The sequence below is a fragment of the Carcharhinus amblyrhynchos genome, chromosome 20 (assembly GCF_965287045.1).
Source record: "Carcharhinus amblyrhynchos chromosome 20, sCarAmb.v2.hapA, whole genome shotgun sequence".
Taxonomy (NCBI): Eukaryota; Metazoa; Chordata; class Chondrichthyes; order Carcharhiniformes; family Carcharhinidae; genus Carcharhinus; species Carcharhinus amblyrhynchos.
In genome coordinates this window covers 3,115,537-3,131,292 of record NC_137343.1, presented here as the reverse complement: position 1 = coordinate 3,131,292, position 15,756 = coordinate 3,115,537, and the positions used below count along the sequence as shown (strand labels likewise).

The window sequence follows — 15,756 nt, the reverse complement described above, 5'->3', positions numbered from 1 at the left end:
GTTAATTGGCCATTTTGGGACTTTAATAGCTGTCTTCCACCTGTCCCAAAATACAATCATTTTTATTTAATTATTCAGCTTTCTTTACAGAATGAAGTAACATCTCCCCTCCATGCCAGAGGAATAAAAATCTCATATCTTACTCTGGAGATAACCTTAAACAGAAAAAAAAACCTAAACATGGGAAAATGCAGTAATTAGTCAGAGGGAGAGAGTCGTTTTGCTGCTTTAACTTGCAGTGAATTAATTGGAGCAAATGAGAACTAAATGCTGTGAATTTCCAGAGAAGGACCGCAGCCAGTCAGAGAGGAACCCTGTTCACAATATAAATCACACTTCAAATCCATAGGAATGGCCATTAACCTCAGGTCAAAAGATCATAAAATTAGGAGCCATTCAGCCCATCGAACCTGCTCCACCATTCTAGAAGATCATGGCTGATCAGTTTCAACTCAAATTCCTGGTCTGTCCCCCTTTGATATCGAGAAAAATCAAGGAAACTTACCAAAAACACACTAAAAAATCAAAAAGTGATGGAATTAGATTTAATACTAATATCAAGGAAAGATGAAACAGAAACAGCGAAATCCGTGAGGCATTTCCAATTCCTTTCATCTGAAGAATGATGACTGAAGTTTTCACAAATCAACATCTGAACTGCAATGTATTTTGCGTGGGGAGTGATGAATGCAGAGAACTGAGAAGTTAAATGATTGCGGGGTTATAAAGTTTAGTTTTTTTTTAATGTCACAAGTAGGCTTTCATTAACACTGCAGTGAAGTTACTGTGAAAATCCCCTAGTTGCCACACTCCGGCGCCTGTTCGGGTACACTGAGGGAGAATTTAGTACGGCCAATGCACCCTAACCAGCACGTCTTTCGGACTGTAGGAGGAAACCGGAGGAAACGCACGCAGACACGGGGAGAATATGCAAACTCCACACAGACAGTGACCCGAGCTGGGAATTGAACCCGGGTCCCTGGCGCTGTGAGGCAGCAGTGCTAACCACTGTGCCACTCTTTGGAAACTGAACTATTTCATCTGGAGGCTGGGGGTGTGGGGGTGGGGTCCAGAGAAAGGGATCGTGACCTGATGTTGGGGGTGAACTCAGTGGCATTTCTACACACAGTGGGTAGTGGAAGTTTGGAAACCTCTCCCCTAGTCGGCTGCTGACTTTGGGGCAGGTGGTGGTGGTGGTGGTGAAGCTCAGATTGCTAGATTTTTGTTAGCTCAGGCTACAATGGGTTTATAGAACTCGGGTGGATTAACGGATTGAAGATAGTTAGCCATGATCCCACTGAATAGCAGGACAGGCTGGAGGGACTGTGGCCTCCTCCTGTTCCAATACTCATGGGTTCAATGGGATGGATTGGTTAACGATGCAATGACTGACTGACTCCGGTAATACTCACTTGTCTGCGTTTCCGTAACTGTCAAAAGCTGAGGTAACAGAAACGATGCAAATCACCAGGGGCGAGCCTAAAAAAGAAGGACGAGTTAATAGCAGCGCTTGTTCAAATCAAATTAATCAAAGTAGCGACACTGGCAGACTGACCTCTCTGTCACAGGTTTGTTTAAAACTCAGTCTGCCCCAGCAACAATACCCTCCCCAAACGAACAAAGTGACACGCAATCCCCTGGCACCTACCACTGGCACGTCCCTAAGCTGTCACCCATGGCTGAGTGGGTAGCGATCTGCTCTCTGAACCAGAGCGTCATGGGTTCAAGACCCACTCCAGAAACTTGAGCAGACACTCCAGCGCGGCACTGAGGGAGTGCTGCATTGTCAGAGGAACCGACTGTCATTGAATCATGGTATCCCTACAGTGCAGTAAGAGGCCATTTGGACCATCAAATCTGCATTGACAACAATCCCATCCTATCCCTGTAATCCCATGCATTTCCCCTGCTAGAACTCGGACGCTAAGGGACAATTTTAGCATGGCCAACCCGCCTAACTCGCGCACCTTTGGACTGTGGGAGGAAACCGGAGCACCCGGAGGAAACCCATGCAGACACGGGAAGAATGTGCAGAGTCCACACAGGCAGTCACCCAAGGCTGGAATCAGACCCGGGTCCCTGGCACTGTGAGGCAGCAGTGCTAACCCGCTGTGCCACAGTGAGATGTTAAACAAAGACCCCATCTATCCTGTCAGCTGGACGTAAAAGATTCTGCAGAAGGTCAGGGGTGTTCTCCCGGGTATCTTGTCTGATATTTATTCCTCTCTTTATCTATTACTTCAAAAAAAATCATCTGCTTATAATCTCTTTGATAAACTCACTGTTAATCATTATTATACTGTATACTGCCAACCAACTGCTAACTCCAGTCCCAGAAACACCATCACCCTGTGCAGTCATTGCAGGCTTTGATCACGATATTCAGCAAGCGTTTTTGACACTGCTAATTAAATTGTCACCTCACTGAAGTTTTCAAAAATTAATCCAAATATGTCACTGAGCAGGCGCCATAATCCCTACTTCTTTCCACTTGTCTATTTTTGATGCCCTAATCTTCCTCTAATTGTCGAGATAACTCATCCAATCGTACTCACCCCAGCCTATCCCGTAATAGTAGAAGTGCTTGCTTTCCTCGGAACCGAAGACTTTGATGACCATGCTGTACAGGTGCAAACCTTCCACCAACATCCAGGAGAAAACCCCCAGGAAGAAGAAGTGAAGAAGAATGGCCAGTGCCTTGCACGGGAGCTGGGGGCAAGAGAATGGACCCTGTTACTCCCACATTTATGCCCTCTGTGTTAGACACCGGAATCATTACATGGTGTTCAAACTGAACAGAGCAGCTGAGATGGACATTTCCCAGTTGCTGCTGGAGGAGAGATGCTGTGTACAAATTGGTTGTAATACAACACTGAGTACACTTCAAAAGGTGACGTGCTCTGGGTCAGGCTCAGATTATAAAAGGTGCTATATAATTGGAAGGATTAATTTTGTTTGTAGTAAAACATTTTTAAAAGGTAGAAAATCGATTTCAGTAACTATGACAAATAATCATTGAGTACCGATCAACTCATAAATGCTTTCCAATTTCACAAAATGAAATCCATTGAATCCTATTATGCAAAAGGAGGCCATTCAGCCCATCGAGCCTGCACCAACCACAATCCCACCCAGGTCCTATTCCCATAACCCAACATATTTACCCTGCTAATCCCCCCGAAACAAGGGTCAATTTGGCATGGCCAATCAACCTCACCCACACATCTTTGGAGAGTGGAAATGTTGCACTGATCAGATTAAACCGTGCCCATCGTAAATAAACAGCACGTGGCACAGTGGGTTAGCACCACTGCCTCACAGCACCAGGGTCCCAGGTTCAATTCCAGCCTCGAATCACTGTCTGTGTGGAGTTTGCAAGTTCTCCCCGTGTCTGCGTGGGTTTCTTCGGGTGCTCCAGTTTCCTCCCACAGTCCCAAAATGTGCGGGTTAAGTGGATTAGCCACGCTAACTTACCCCTTGGTGTCCAAAAGCTTAGCACAGTAAATATGTGGGGTTACAGGGGATAATGTAGGATTGATGTTGGTGGAAGCTCAATGGGCTGAATGGCCTCCTTCTGTGTTGTAGGGATTCGATTAAATGTCATGTACTTAATGACAGTTAATCATTTGAAATTACAAAGACCTTTGAACGATAATTTCTGTTAGCCCTACACAATTAAATTTCCCATGCACACAGAAAATTCTAGAACCTAGAACATAGAACAGCGCAGCACAGTACAGGCCCTTCGGCCCTCGATGTTGTGCCGAGCTATGTCCAAACCCAAGATCAAGTTATCCCACTCCCTAGAAATTCCACAATTAGTTTGACTGTAGACCAGTCCATTTCCGATATCCGTTATCCTTCACTTCACAGCCTTCTTCCATCCATTACAAAACCCTCAGATCAAAATATTCTGATTTTTTTATTCATTCACGGAACTTGGGCATTGCTGATTGGCCAGTATTTATTGTCCATCCCTAGTTCCCTGAGGGCAGTTGAGAGTCAACCACGTTGCTGTGGCTCTGGAGTCACATGTAGGCCAGACCGGATAAGGACGGCAGATTTCCTTCTCTGAAGGAACCAGATGGGTTTTTCCAACAATCAACAATGGTTTCAAGGTCATCAGTAGATTCTTAATTCCAGATTTTCTTTTAAATTCAATTCAAATTCCACCAATCTGCCGTGGTGGGATTCGAACCCAGGTCCCCAGAACATTAGTTGAGTTTCTGGATTAATAGTCTTGTGATGATACCACTCGGCCATCAGCCCTCCCATCGAGTTGAGTTCCTGTCCATGACAAGTGGTTTAAAATGGGTTTGTGCAGCATGAATCACTATTTTCTAGGTGTGTTAGTTAGGACATGACCAATTATAGAACTAATTCACTAATTATCTAACTCTTCATTAAGCCATCTACTTTTAAGGCGATTAGAATGTTGTATCTTTTCAGTCCAACTCAAAGTGAGAGTGGGTCCTTGTTCAGCTGCACTTGTGCTCTGTAATTAGCCTTTTTCACTTTGTTTGGACCGATGAGAGAGTTGTGCACAAAAACTAATTGAGTATCTGTAAAACTAAGAGCAAATTTATTGTCAGTAATGATCCTGCAATACCTTTAATCTTTTATCTAATATAGGCAAGCAGAACAGATAAATTATGAGCCAATGGGTCACGTATTGCAGCTTGATGTCTAACCTGCAAATAATGGATGCATTAATTTAGTAACTTACATTTGCCGATAACTCTCTGATTATGTAGAACTACATAAAATGTACAGTACAGAATCTGATCATCAGTGAAACAGATGCTGCTCATTTATACATCACATGGACCTTCCAGCTCACCCTATCACACGTACCCTTCTCTTCCTTTCCCCCATGTAAGCTTTCCCTTACGTGGGTGGCATGGATAAGTTGGGCCGAAGGGCCTGTTTCCATGCTGTAAACCTCCATGGCTCTATGTATCGGATCTGTTCACTTCAGCCACTCCTGGTTTCCACATCTTCATGATGTGGAGATGCCGGCGTTGGACTGGGGTAAACACAGTAAGAAGTCTCACAACACCAGGTTAAAGTCCAACACGTTTATTTGGTCGCAAACGCCACTAGTGTTTGCTACCAAATAAACCCGTTGGACTTTAACTGTGTTCCACATTTTCGCCACTCTTTGGACAAAGAAGTTTTCCCTGAATTCCTCAGTGGGTTTCTTTGTTGCTTTTCCAGTTAGTTGTGTTGAAAGATGACACTGACCTGAACTGTTCACTCTTTCCCTCTCCACAGACACTGTCAGACTTGCTGAGTGCTTGCAGCGTTTTCTCTCTGTATTTCAGATTCCCGGCATCTGCACAATTTTCATTTTGCGTGGAAACGTAGAGTTAGAATCATAGAATCCCGACAGTGCAGAAGGAGGCCATCCGGCCCATCAAGTCTGCACCGACTGCAATCCTAGCCAGGCCCTATCTCCGTGACTGCATGCATTTACCCTAGCTAGTTCCCCTGACACTAAGGGGCAATTTACCATGGCTATTCCACCTATCCTGCACATTTTTGGACTATGGGAGAAAACCAGAACACCCGGAGGAAACCCACGCAGACACGGGGAGCACATACAAACTCCACACAGACAATGACCCAAGCTGGGAATCGAACCCAGGTCCCTGGCACTGTGAGGCCATAGTGCTAAGCACTGTGCCACAGTGGCAGGATCCTGATGAGTGTGGAGAACAGAGAGAAATTCCGAGATTCTGACAGACGACTCCCAGAAAGTGGAGATTTGTGCAGAGAGAGTGTAACGTGCTAGAAGTGATTGCGCCTCTCCTGATGTGATGTAAGCAAAGAGATTCACTGGTTTCTGTGGCTCTTCCACCTTAGATATGGAATAAACAACACCTTTTTACTAAACCTGTGTGGCCAAACAGGCCACCAAACATGGCGATTTACAGAGCATGCTGGGATAATTGGACAAGCACTGAAACAGCAGGCTGTAGTTCAGATGACTGAAACACAGGAAAAAGGCCATCCCAAAGACAATGGACACTCCCTGGTCGAACATACTTGTTTACCAGATATAGGAGCGCTGTAGCACCTTATTTGGGAGAGAGTCCTACATGCCCCCTGTACCCTGCAGGCATGACCAATGGGTACACCCCCAGAGATCGGTGTGGCAGCACCCGATTGGACTTTATCGATCAGGGTGATCGAGCCCTAATTGATTGATTGACAAGAATCAGGAGACCGCCCAAAAAGGACACAAAACCAAGGAGAGATAAAAAGGGGCTGTACAACAGAAGAAGCTCTCTCTCTCTGACCCCACAAACGAGCTAGAACCTAGAACCCCACAGTGCAGAAACAGGCCCTTCGGCCCATCGAGTCTGCACCGACCACAATCCCACCCAGGCCCTATCCCTACACATTTACCCACTAATCCCTCTAACCTACACATCCCTGGACACTAAGGGGCAATTTTTTTTTAGCATGGCCAATCAACCAAACCCGCACGTCTTTGGACTGTGGGAGGAAACCGGAGCACCCGGAGGAAACCCACATCGACACGAGGAGAATGTGCAAACTCCACACAGACTGTGACCCGAGCCGGGAATCGAACCCAGGTCCCTGGAGCTGTGAAGCAGCAGTGCTAACCACTGTGCTACCGTGCCGCCCCAAATGGTGACCATTGCCAGCAACAACCGGCACGAGGCGAGCCACCACACCCGAGAGGGTAGGAAGACCAAAGCCAGAGTGCCAGGCCAGACTAACGGACCGGACCATGCAGAGGACGACCGAGACCAGCGCACAGATAAAGGCCAATATCTGCTTGGGTACTTGCCAGTTACACAAAGTTAAGTCAAGGTCCAGTATTGGACTTGAACTTTAGTATTTTCTGTAAGCTAATTTATTGTTGGTTGGGTGATGATTACTGATTGTGTGTTTTAAATAAATATTGATCATACTAACAAGAAGTCTACTTGCAATTCTTTGTCCATCGTATAAGGGTTAAAATAGACTATGTGGCAGACAAAAAAATACCTGCATCGTGCTTCACTACAACCCATTAACATAGCACCTCATTACTTTTCTGTTTGTTGTACTCCCAGTCGATACGTAACAAAAAGCCACAAAGAGGCCAAAAACGTCTGAGTTTTACAAATAGAGCAATTAGGAATGTGTTCAAGACATTATTTAGTCAGACAGCCAGGGGCTGGTTTATAAGTTTGGCACAGTAGCACTGTGGTTAGCAGTGCTGCCTCACAGCGCCAGGTTTAATTCTATGCAGTCTTGGGTCACTGTCTGTGTGGAGTCTGCACGTTCTCACCCTGACTGCATGCATTTCCTCCAAGTGCTCCAGTTTCCTCCCACACTCCAAAGATTTACAGGTTGGGTGGATTGGCCGTGCTAAATTGCCCTTTAGTGTCCAAAGATGTGTAGGTTAGATGGATTGGCCAATGGTAAGAACATAAGAAATAGGAGCAGGAGTAGGCCATCTAGCCCTTAGAGCCTGCCCCGCCATTCAATAAGATCATGGTTGATCTGTCGTGGCTCAGTTCCACTTTCCCGCCCTCTCCCCATAACCCTTAATCCCCTCTCTTATCAAAAACCCATCAACCCGCGTCTTAAAAATATTTAGCGAGGCAGCCTCCACTACTTCAACGGGCAGAGAATTCCAGAGATTCACCACCCTTTGAGTGAAGAAGTTCCTCCTCAACTCCGTTCTAAACCGCCCCCCCTTTATCTTGAGGCTGTGCCCCCTAGTCCTACTGTCTTTTTTGAGCGGGAAGAGTCTCTCCACCTCTATCCTGTCCATCCCATTCATCATCTTATACGTCTCAATGAGATCTCCCCTCATTCTTCTAAACTCTAACGAGTACAAGCCCAGTTTATTCAGCCTCTCCATAGGGATAGGACAAGGTAGAGGGTCAGGGTAAGGTACCCTGTCAGGGAGTTGATGCCAATTCGATGGGCCAAATGGCCTCTTCTAGACTGTAGGGATTCTATGATTCTGTGATTAAAGACAAAGAGTTCTCAGTGTCAAATCACCAGGATGATCCAAATGAGAGACAACAATAGTTACGAGGAGAGATGGGAAATGCTGGAGTCATTTCCATCTGAACAGAAAAAAACAAAGCAAATTGAATAGATTTGTTTGAAATTCAAAAGGGTTTTGTTGGAGTTAATAATGAAATGTTCTGGTTGGGGAGTTGGTGATAAAGGACAATTGAAAATTGTCACAGAGAAAGAGGAGGAAAATGTCTTTACACGGAGCATTGTTGGAGATTGTAATAGACGCGAGTGGTTGAGGCGGAGACTATACACCCTGTAAACTAATATATCCGCGTCTGATTAGTCAAATAACGTGTAAGGACATGATCAGCGACATCCCCTGCATCTTTCCCTCTCCTCCATCCTGGATAGTGAGTAAGTGACACCTATCCAATAAAACTGCACCAAACGGTTCAATAACCAACTGTGCGGCAACCTTGTGTCTCTGCAGTACAACCACATAAATACATGACAAAACGAACAAATTTCTGAAGCAGAGAGGTATATTCAGGGTTATGGCCAGAGAGTCGGAGGGAATGGAATAAATTTTTGATTGCTTTATCAAAGAGCTCAGGTGACCACGCTCTGCTAAACATCCATTCCTTTGCTACAAGGCGTGACCAAATAGTTCAAACTCTGCCCTCTTAATCCTTCAGCTGGCGTCATTCCAACCACTATCCTCCAAGAAGTTGCTTTCCTTCACCAGGTAACGAGGCCCTGGGTGCAGTAAACACGCTGAGAATAAAATGCTTCATTACCAGTGGACAGTGCTGCTTTCCCAAGTATGGTAGCTCCTAGGCTAAAACTTTCCACTCTGTATTGCTCGTGTAACCTGAATAAATGATGATTATTACCTTCAGGTCTCTCTCTTTGTCCATTACCTATAACGAACACTCTCTGCCTGCTATCAACCTGCCTACAGCCTCCCAATGATTGACATTCCAATCACTCCCATTAAACAACATCTGCCACACGCAAATACTTTCCTCCAACCTCTCCAAATATTCTCCTAACTTGTCTCCCATTAAATTGATCATGCACCTTCTCCAGTCTAATTTAATGTTTTGGTTTTCGTGTGTCAGCGGCCACTCAGTGAGTGGCATTTTCACCTCTGGGTAAGAAGATACTCAATTCAAATCCCGCTCCTGTCAGCCCAGACAGAGAGTAGGGAGAGCTCAATCAAGCTGAACGTGAAATCATATTCATAAGCTGAGTGAATCCAAAGCTGCCTTTCAAACCTGTTCAATTAATTTTCTTCAACGAATCGTAATAGTGGCAATACCAACAGCAAAGATATTCTTGGTTATAATGTATTCATCTGGAATTATGAAACTGCACTTCATCTCTCCATTCTTAAAGGTAAGGTTTGAGATTTTACCAATTTGACTAAGGAAAATGAACATACATTTCTGTTCAACGTCTGCTCACCCTCCCATTCCCCCCTTGGTGAAAAAACTGTCAATGACCTTGACACTTAGTGGCAGTGCTCAGCACCGCTGCCTCACAGCGCCAGGGACTCAGGTTCAATTCCGGCCTCGGGTCACTGTCTGTGTGAAGTCTGCACATTCTCCCTGTATCTGCATGGGTTTCTCCGGGTGCTCCGGTTTCCTCCCACACTCCAAAGATGTGCAGGTTAGGTGGGTTGGCCATGGTAAATTGCCCCTTAGTGTCCAAAATGTGTAGGTTAGTGGGATGAGTGGGACAAATATGTGGGGTTGGGATGATCTATTGGAAAGTCAGTGCAGACTCCTGCACTGTAGGGATTGTATCTACAATTCTGTGGATGGGGATTCAATGCTAATTCTCCACAATGACTCCAGGATTAGTTGCGTTGTTACAAGGGCAAGTTTGATAGACAAGTTTATATTCCTTTGGGTAGAGAAAAGCAAGGGCTGATCTAAGTGAAATGTTTAAAATGATTAAAGAATTTTATAGGGTCAATAGAGAGAAATATTTCTTCTGGTGGGGGGTGGGGGTGAGGGGAGAGTCACTTTGGAGCCAAGCTGTTCGGGAGAATGTCAGGAAGTATTTCCTCACGTAAAGGGGAATGTAAATCTGGAACTCCCCCCCTCCACCAAAACAAAATGTTACTGAGGTCAGGGTTCGACTGAAAGATTCCCGTTAGGCAAGGGTTTTCGGAACCAAGATGGCAAAATGGAGTTGAGATACTCCAGTGAAAGAACATAATATCCTACAGTGCGGAAGGGCATTCAGCCCATTGAGTCTGCACCAAACACAATCCCACCCAGGCCCTGTCCCCATAACCCCATGTATTTACCCTGGCTAGTCCCCCCGACACTAAGGGGCAACTTAGTATGGCTGATCCACCTAACCCCCACATCTTTGGAGTGTAGGAGGAAACTGGAGCAGCCGGAGGAAACCCACGCAGACACGGGGAGGATGTGCAAACTCCGCACAGACAGTGACCCAAGCCGGGAATCGAACCCGGCTCCCTGGCGCTGCGAGGCAGCAGTGCTAACCACTGGGCCACCAAGCTGTAAGGGGCTGAATGGCCTCCTCTTGTTCAGATGAAGCCAGTCAGCTGGCTAATGACACGAGGAAAAAAGAATGACAGGTTCGTTATGACTCATTCACCATTTCTCACAACACAGGTGATAATTAAAGCAATGAAACAACTGCTAAAATTCAATCATCCAACACACCATTCCCCGGGAGGAGACCATTAGAATGTTTCTTCTTTCACTGTGTTCTAAAGACTCTATCTCCTTCCCGCATTTCTCTGAAGTGAATGGCTCCAAGTAAATGATCCAGCAAATGAGAATCCATTTGTTTCTCTGCCAGAAATATACAGATTCTGAGAAAAGCAGTCCAGTGAATTCCGTACGCTCCACACAGCAGACACCCTGCAGCTCTGGGTGTAGGAATATCTCAGCCCTTTCACAGCGACCCACACCCCATGGACAACTGGGCCGTAAGCCGGGGAAAAGATGGATCTTTAGTGAAATTATTGTTCAGGTTGAAGTGTAGAATTGTTCATTGTCTCCCCGACAGGTAAGGAGTGAGGTGTCGGCTGTGACTCAATGGGTCAGAGACTATTAGCTAGGGGGGTCTGAGGGTTCACAGCCAACTCCAGAGACTTGACCATCCAGGCTGACACTCCCATTGCAGTACTGAGGGAGTGCCGCCCTGTCAGAGGTGCCATCCTTCTGGTAAGATGTTAATCCACAGTTCTGTCTGCCCTCACAGGGGCAAGTAAAATATCCCATGGCGCTATTTTGAAGAGTTCTTCCTGGTGTCCTGACCAACGTTTAGTCCTCTACTTTCTCAGAAGACTAAGGGAATGGCTAAATGGAGTTGAGATTCTCCAATGGAAGAACATAGAAAATCTGACTGTGCAGAAGGAGGTCATTCGGCCCATCGAGTCTGCACCGACCACAATCCCACCCAGGCCCTATCCCCATAACACCATGCATTTACCCTAGCTAGTCCCCCTGACACTAAGGGGCAATTTAGCATGGCCGATCCAAATAACCTGCACATCTTTGGAGTGTGAGAGGTAACTGGAGCACCCGGAGGAAACCCACACATACATGTGATCGAGAGAAACTTGACCTAGTTTTTCGAGGAAGTGACAAAGATGATTGATGAGGGTGGGACAGTGGATGTTGTCTACATGGGCTTCAGTAAGGCCTTTGACAAGGTCCCTCATGGCAGACTGGTGCAGAAGGTCAAGTTGTATGGGATCAGAGGTGAACTGGCAAGGTGGATACAGAACTGGCTCGGTCAAAGAAGACAAAGGGTAGCAGTGGAAGGGTGTGTTTCTGAATGGAGGGCTGTGACAAGTGGTGTTCCTCAGGGATCAGTGCTGGGACCTTTGCTGTTTGTAATATATAGAAATGATTTGGAGGAAAATGTAACTGGATTGATTAGTAAGTTTGCGGACGACACAAAGGTTGGTGGATTTGCAGATAGCGATGAGGACCATCAGAGGATACAGCAGAATATAGATCAGTTGGAGACTTGGGCGGAGAGATGGCAGATGGAGTTTAATCCGGACAAATGTGAGGTAACGCATTTTGGAAGGTCTAATACAGAACGGAAATATACAGTATTTGGTAGAACCCTTAAGAGTATTGATAGACAGAGGGATCTGGGTGTACAGGTACACAGTTCACTGAAAGTGGCAATGCAGGTGGAGAAGGTAGTGAAGAAGGCATACGGCATGCTTGCCTTCATCGGCCGGGGTATTGAGTTTAAAAATTGGCAAGTCATGTTACAGCTTTATAGAACCTTAGTGAGGCCGCACTCGGAATTTAGTGTTCAATTCTGGTCGCCACACTACCAGAAGGATGTGGAGGCTTTGGAGAGGGCACAGAAAAGATTTACCAGAATGTTGCTTAGTATGGAGGGCATTAGCTATGAGGAGAGGTCGGAGAAACTTGGTTTGTTCCCACTAGAGCGATGGAGGTCGAGGGGCGACCTGATAGAAATCTACAAGATCATAAGAGGCATGGACAGAGTGGATAGTCAGAAGCTTTTTCCCCAGGGTCAATTACTAGGGGGCACAGGTTTAAGGTGCGAGGGGCAAGTTTTAAAAGAGATGTACGAGGCAGATATTTTTACACAGAGGGTGATGGGTGCCTGGAACTCGTTGCCGGGGGAGGTAGTGGAAGCAGTTACAGTAGTGACTTTTAAGGGGTGTCTTGACAAGTACATGAATGAGATGGGAATAGAGGGATATGGTCCCTGAAAGGGTAGGAGGTTTTAGTTCAGTCGGGCAGCATGGTCGGTGCAGGCTTGGAGGGCCGAAGGGCCTGTTCTTGTGTTGGAATGTTCTTTGTTCTTAAAATTTGGCATGTCCACTACGACTCCCATCAACTTTTACAGATGCACCATAGAAATCATTCTTTCTGGTTGTATCACAGCTTGGTCTGGGCTCCTGCTCTACAAAAGGCAGTGAATGTAGCCCAATCCATCTCTCAAACCAGCCTCCCATCCATTGACTCTGTCTACACTTCCCGCTGCCTCGGCAAAGCAGCCAGTATAATTAAGGACCCCACACACCCCGGACATTCTCTCTTCCACTTTCTTCCGTCAGGAAAAAGATACAAAAGTCTGAGGTCCCGTACCAACCAACTCAAGAACAGCTTCTTCCCTGCTGCTGCCAGACTTCTGAATGGACTTACCTTGCACTAAGTTGATCTTTCTCTACACCCTAGCTATGACTGTAACACTACATTCTGCACTCTCTCCTTTCCTTCTCTATGAATGTTATGCTTTGTCTGTACAGCGCGCAAGAAACAATACTTTTCACTGTATGTTAATACATGTGACAATAATAAACTAAATCAAATCAACCAACATTAGTAAACCAGGCCTTAAGTGTGGGAGCTTGCTGTGCACAAATGGGCTCAATGGGCTAAGAGGCCTCTTCTACACTGGAAGGATTGTGTGATTCTGTGCTTCCAATATTACAAGTAGGGATTACATTTCCATCGTATGTTGTTGGCTGTAAATTGGGCTGTCCGAAGGCTGTGAAACAACCTTGCACCAGTGCTGACCAAGGGGTAAAATTTAACCAGCATCCCCTGCTCTTTAGTAACACAGGGAGGTCAGAATGACCTTGACTTGGTATCACATCTGAAAGAAGCCTGTGTGGCACTCCCTCAGTGCTGCCCTGTAAGCAGCAGCCTGGGACATACAGTCCAGAGCAGGTGACCGTGTGCTGCTGCTGGACCCAGTGGCTGCACTAAACCAGTCAGGACAAGCTTCACCAGTTTATCAAATTTCTCGGTTAGTGTGACAGCATCGATGTTCCAAACACACACTCCTGGGATATTTCCTAGGGAAAAACATCCTCACTTCATTACAATATTTGACAAGTACCAGAGAGCTGTTGAAAAGGAAACATCAGAAGGTTATGTTTAATCACTTGTAAATGAAATGATGTTTATCTTAAATATTTAGCTTTTTAGTCAAAATGTGATTAATATTTGACTGATAATCACTGAGTTATTTTTAATAGAAATCAGATTACTTTATTAATAATTTTATTATGAAGGGCATCTGGTTCAGGTGTAGGGAGGTGGGGAATGGATGAGTTTCAGGCGAACATTCATTTTCAGTTAATTTCACACCTCACAGAATCATAGAAACCCTACAGTGCAGAAGGAGGCCACTCAGCCGATCGAATCTGTGTCGCCAACGATCCCATCCAGGTCCTATCCCCATTACCCCACACGTTTACCCTGCTAATCCCTCTAACCTAACGGGGGCATTAGGGACAACTTAGCACGACCAATCCATCTAACCCGCATATCTGTGGACGGTGGGAAGAAACCAGAGCACCTGGAGGAAACCCAAGCAGACACGGGGAGAACGCGCAGACTCCACGCAAACAGTGACCCAAGTGGGAATCGAACCCGGGTCACTGGCTCTGTGACACAGCAGTGCTGACCCCTGTGCCACCGAGCCGCAACACCATCCCCTCTGTCAGTTGAATATTGGGAACACCTTATCACATATAATTTTCTGGAAATGTTATTGCTAATGTTGCTTATAACTCCTGACCCCCCTCTGTCTGCATCACCGTCTCAATCCAGTGAAACCGTCCTAACCCGTGGCACTGGGGTCAATGAACTGGAGGTGGAGGCGACAGGCATTAACGTGGCACTGCCCTGTGAGGGGGGGTGGGCTGAGTGAACGCGTGATAATTTGCCATGTGGCACGTAAACACATCTGGTAATCATAAAACGTTTCATTTAACCACGCTTCCCAGCACGCCACAGAGCTGCGCAGATTTATAATGTGAAACATAATTTTCAGATGGCATTTTCTTGTCCGGTGTTTGTAAGTTTTGATAGAACTTTAATAACTGTTACGAGAGACAAATTGAACTTCAATCTCTGGAGCTAATAAATGGTAAATCCTGCACAGAATAATGCTGTTGTTAATATCCCTAATTTCTGTAGCTTAAGGCTGAGTAAAGGAATGATCGGGTTGTTGGAAATTTGTTTGAATAAATCCAATGACCTGGGGTAAGGTTCCGAGTGCCTTTTCACCCTCCCTTCCCAGGATCAGCTTCACTGTCCCTTCCGAGATCTGGTTCGACTTCACTCAGCCAGCCCCGAAACCCCCTGATACCCACACTTAGCACCCTGAATCAGGGCAATACAACACACACTGCCAGCTCTACTCCAGGATATTCACTCCAATAGCTGACTCTACATTCCTGGCACTAGTCTTCAGGCCAAGAGGTCCCACTCGTCAACCCACAGACCACAGATACGGTGAACTGAACAGATGAGGGTAAAAACCTCTGGGAGTGTATTAGAAAAATCAATCTGCTGATGACACATTTCAAGTGGCACACTTTAAATCACACGTCCTTTCCTCGTTCCTTCTTGAGATGTGAGTATCGCTGGCTAGACCCAGCATTTATTGCCCATCCGTAATTGCCCCTTGAGAAGTCGAGGTGGTGAGCTGCCTTCTTGAATCGCTGAGGTCCTGGAGGTGTAGGTACACCCACAGTGCTGTTAGTGAGGGAGAGGCATGTCCAGAATTTTACTGCCTTGCCCACCCAAGGTTTGTAAAATCCCGCCCAAGGCCAAAAGAGAATTCCGTTCTGTGAGCCTCACCCACTCCAAATTTGGGCCGGTGCGTGCTGGTAAAATTCTGCCCACAGATAGGATTGACAATCAGAATCTTATTCCCAGAGTTGAAATGTCTAATAAAGTTTAAAGTTTATTCATTAGTGTCACAAGA

The 15,756-nt window shown here is 45.9% G+C and overlaps 1 protein-coding gene across 1 annotated transcript in view; it reads right to left on the bottom strand.

Annotated features, from left to right (window-relative positions):
* Nucleotides 1-15,756, bottom strand: part of adgrd1 (adhesion G protein-coupled receptor D1) — a 273,919-nt gene that overhangs the window by 98,625 nt on the left and 159,538 nt on the right. Inside the window, exons 19-20 of the mRNA XM_080208783.1 lie at nt 2,556-2,709; nt 1,413-1,479 (exon numbers count right to left, since the gene is read on the bottom strand). Coding sequence (XP_080064909.1) covers nt 1,413-1,479; nt 2,556-2,709 — 221 coding nt within the window. The remainder of the gene's footprint in view (nt 1-1,412; nt 1,480-2,555; nt 2,710-15,756) is intronic.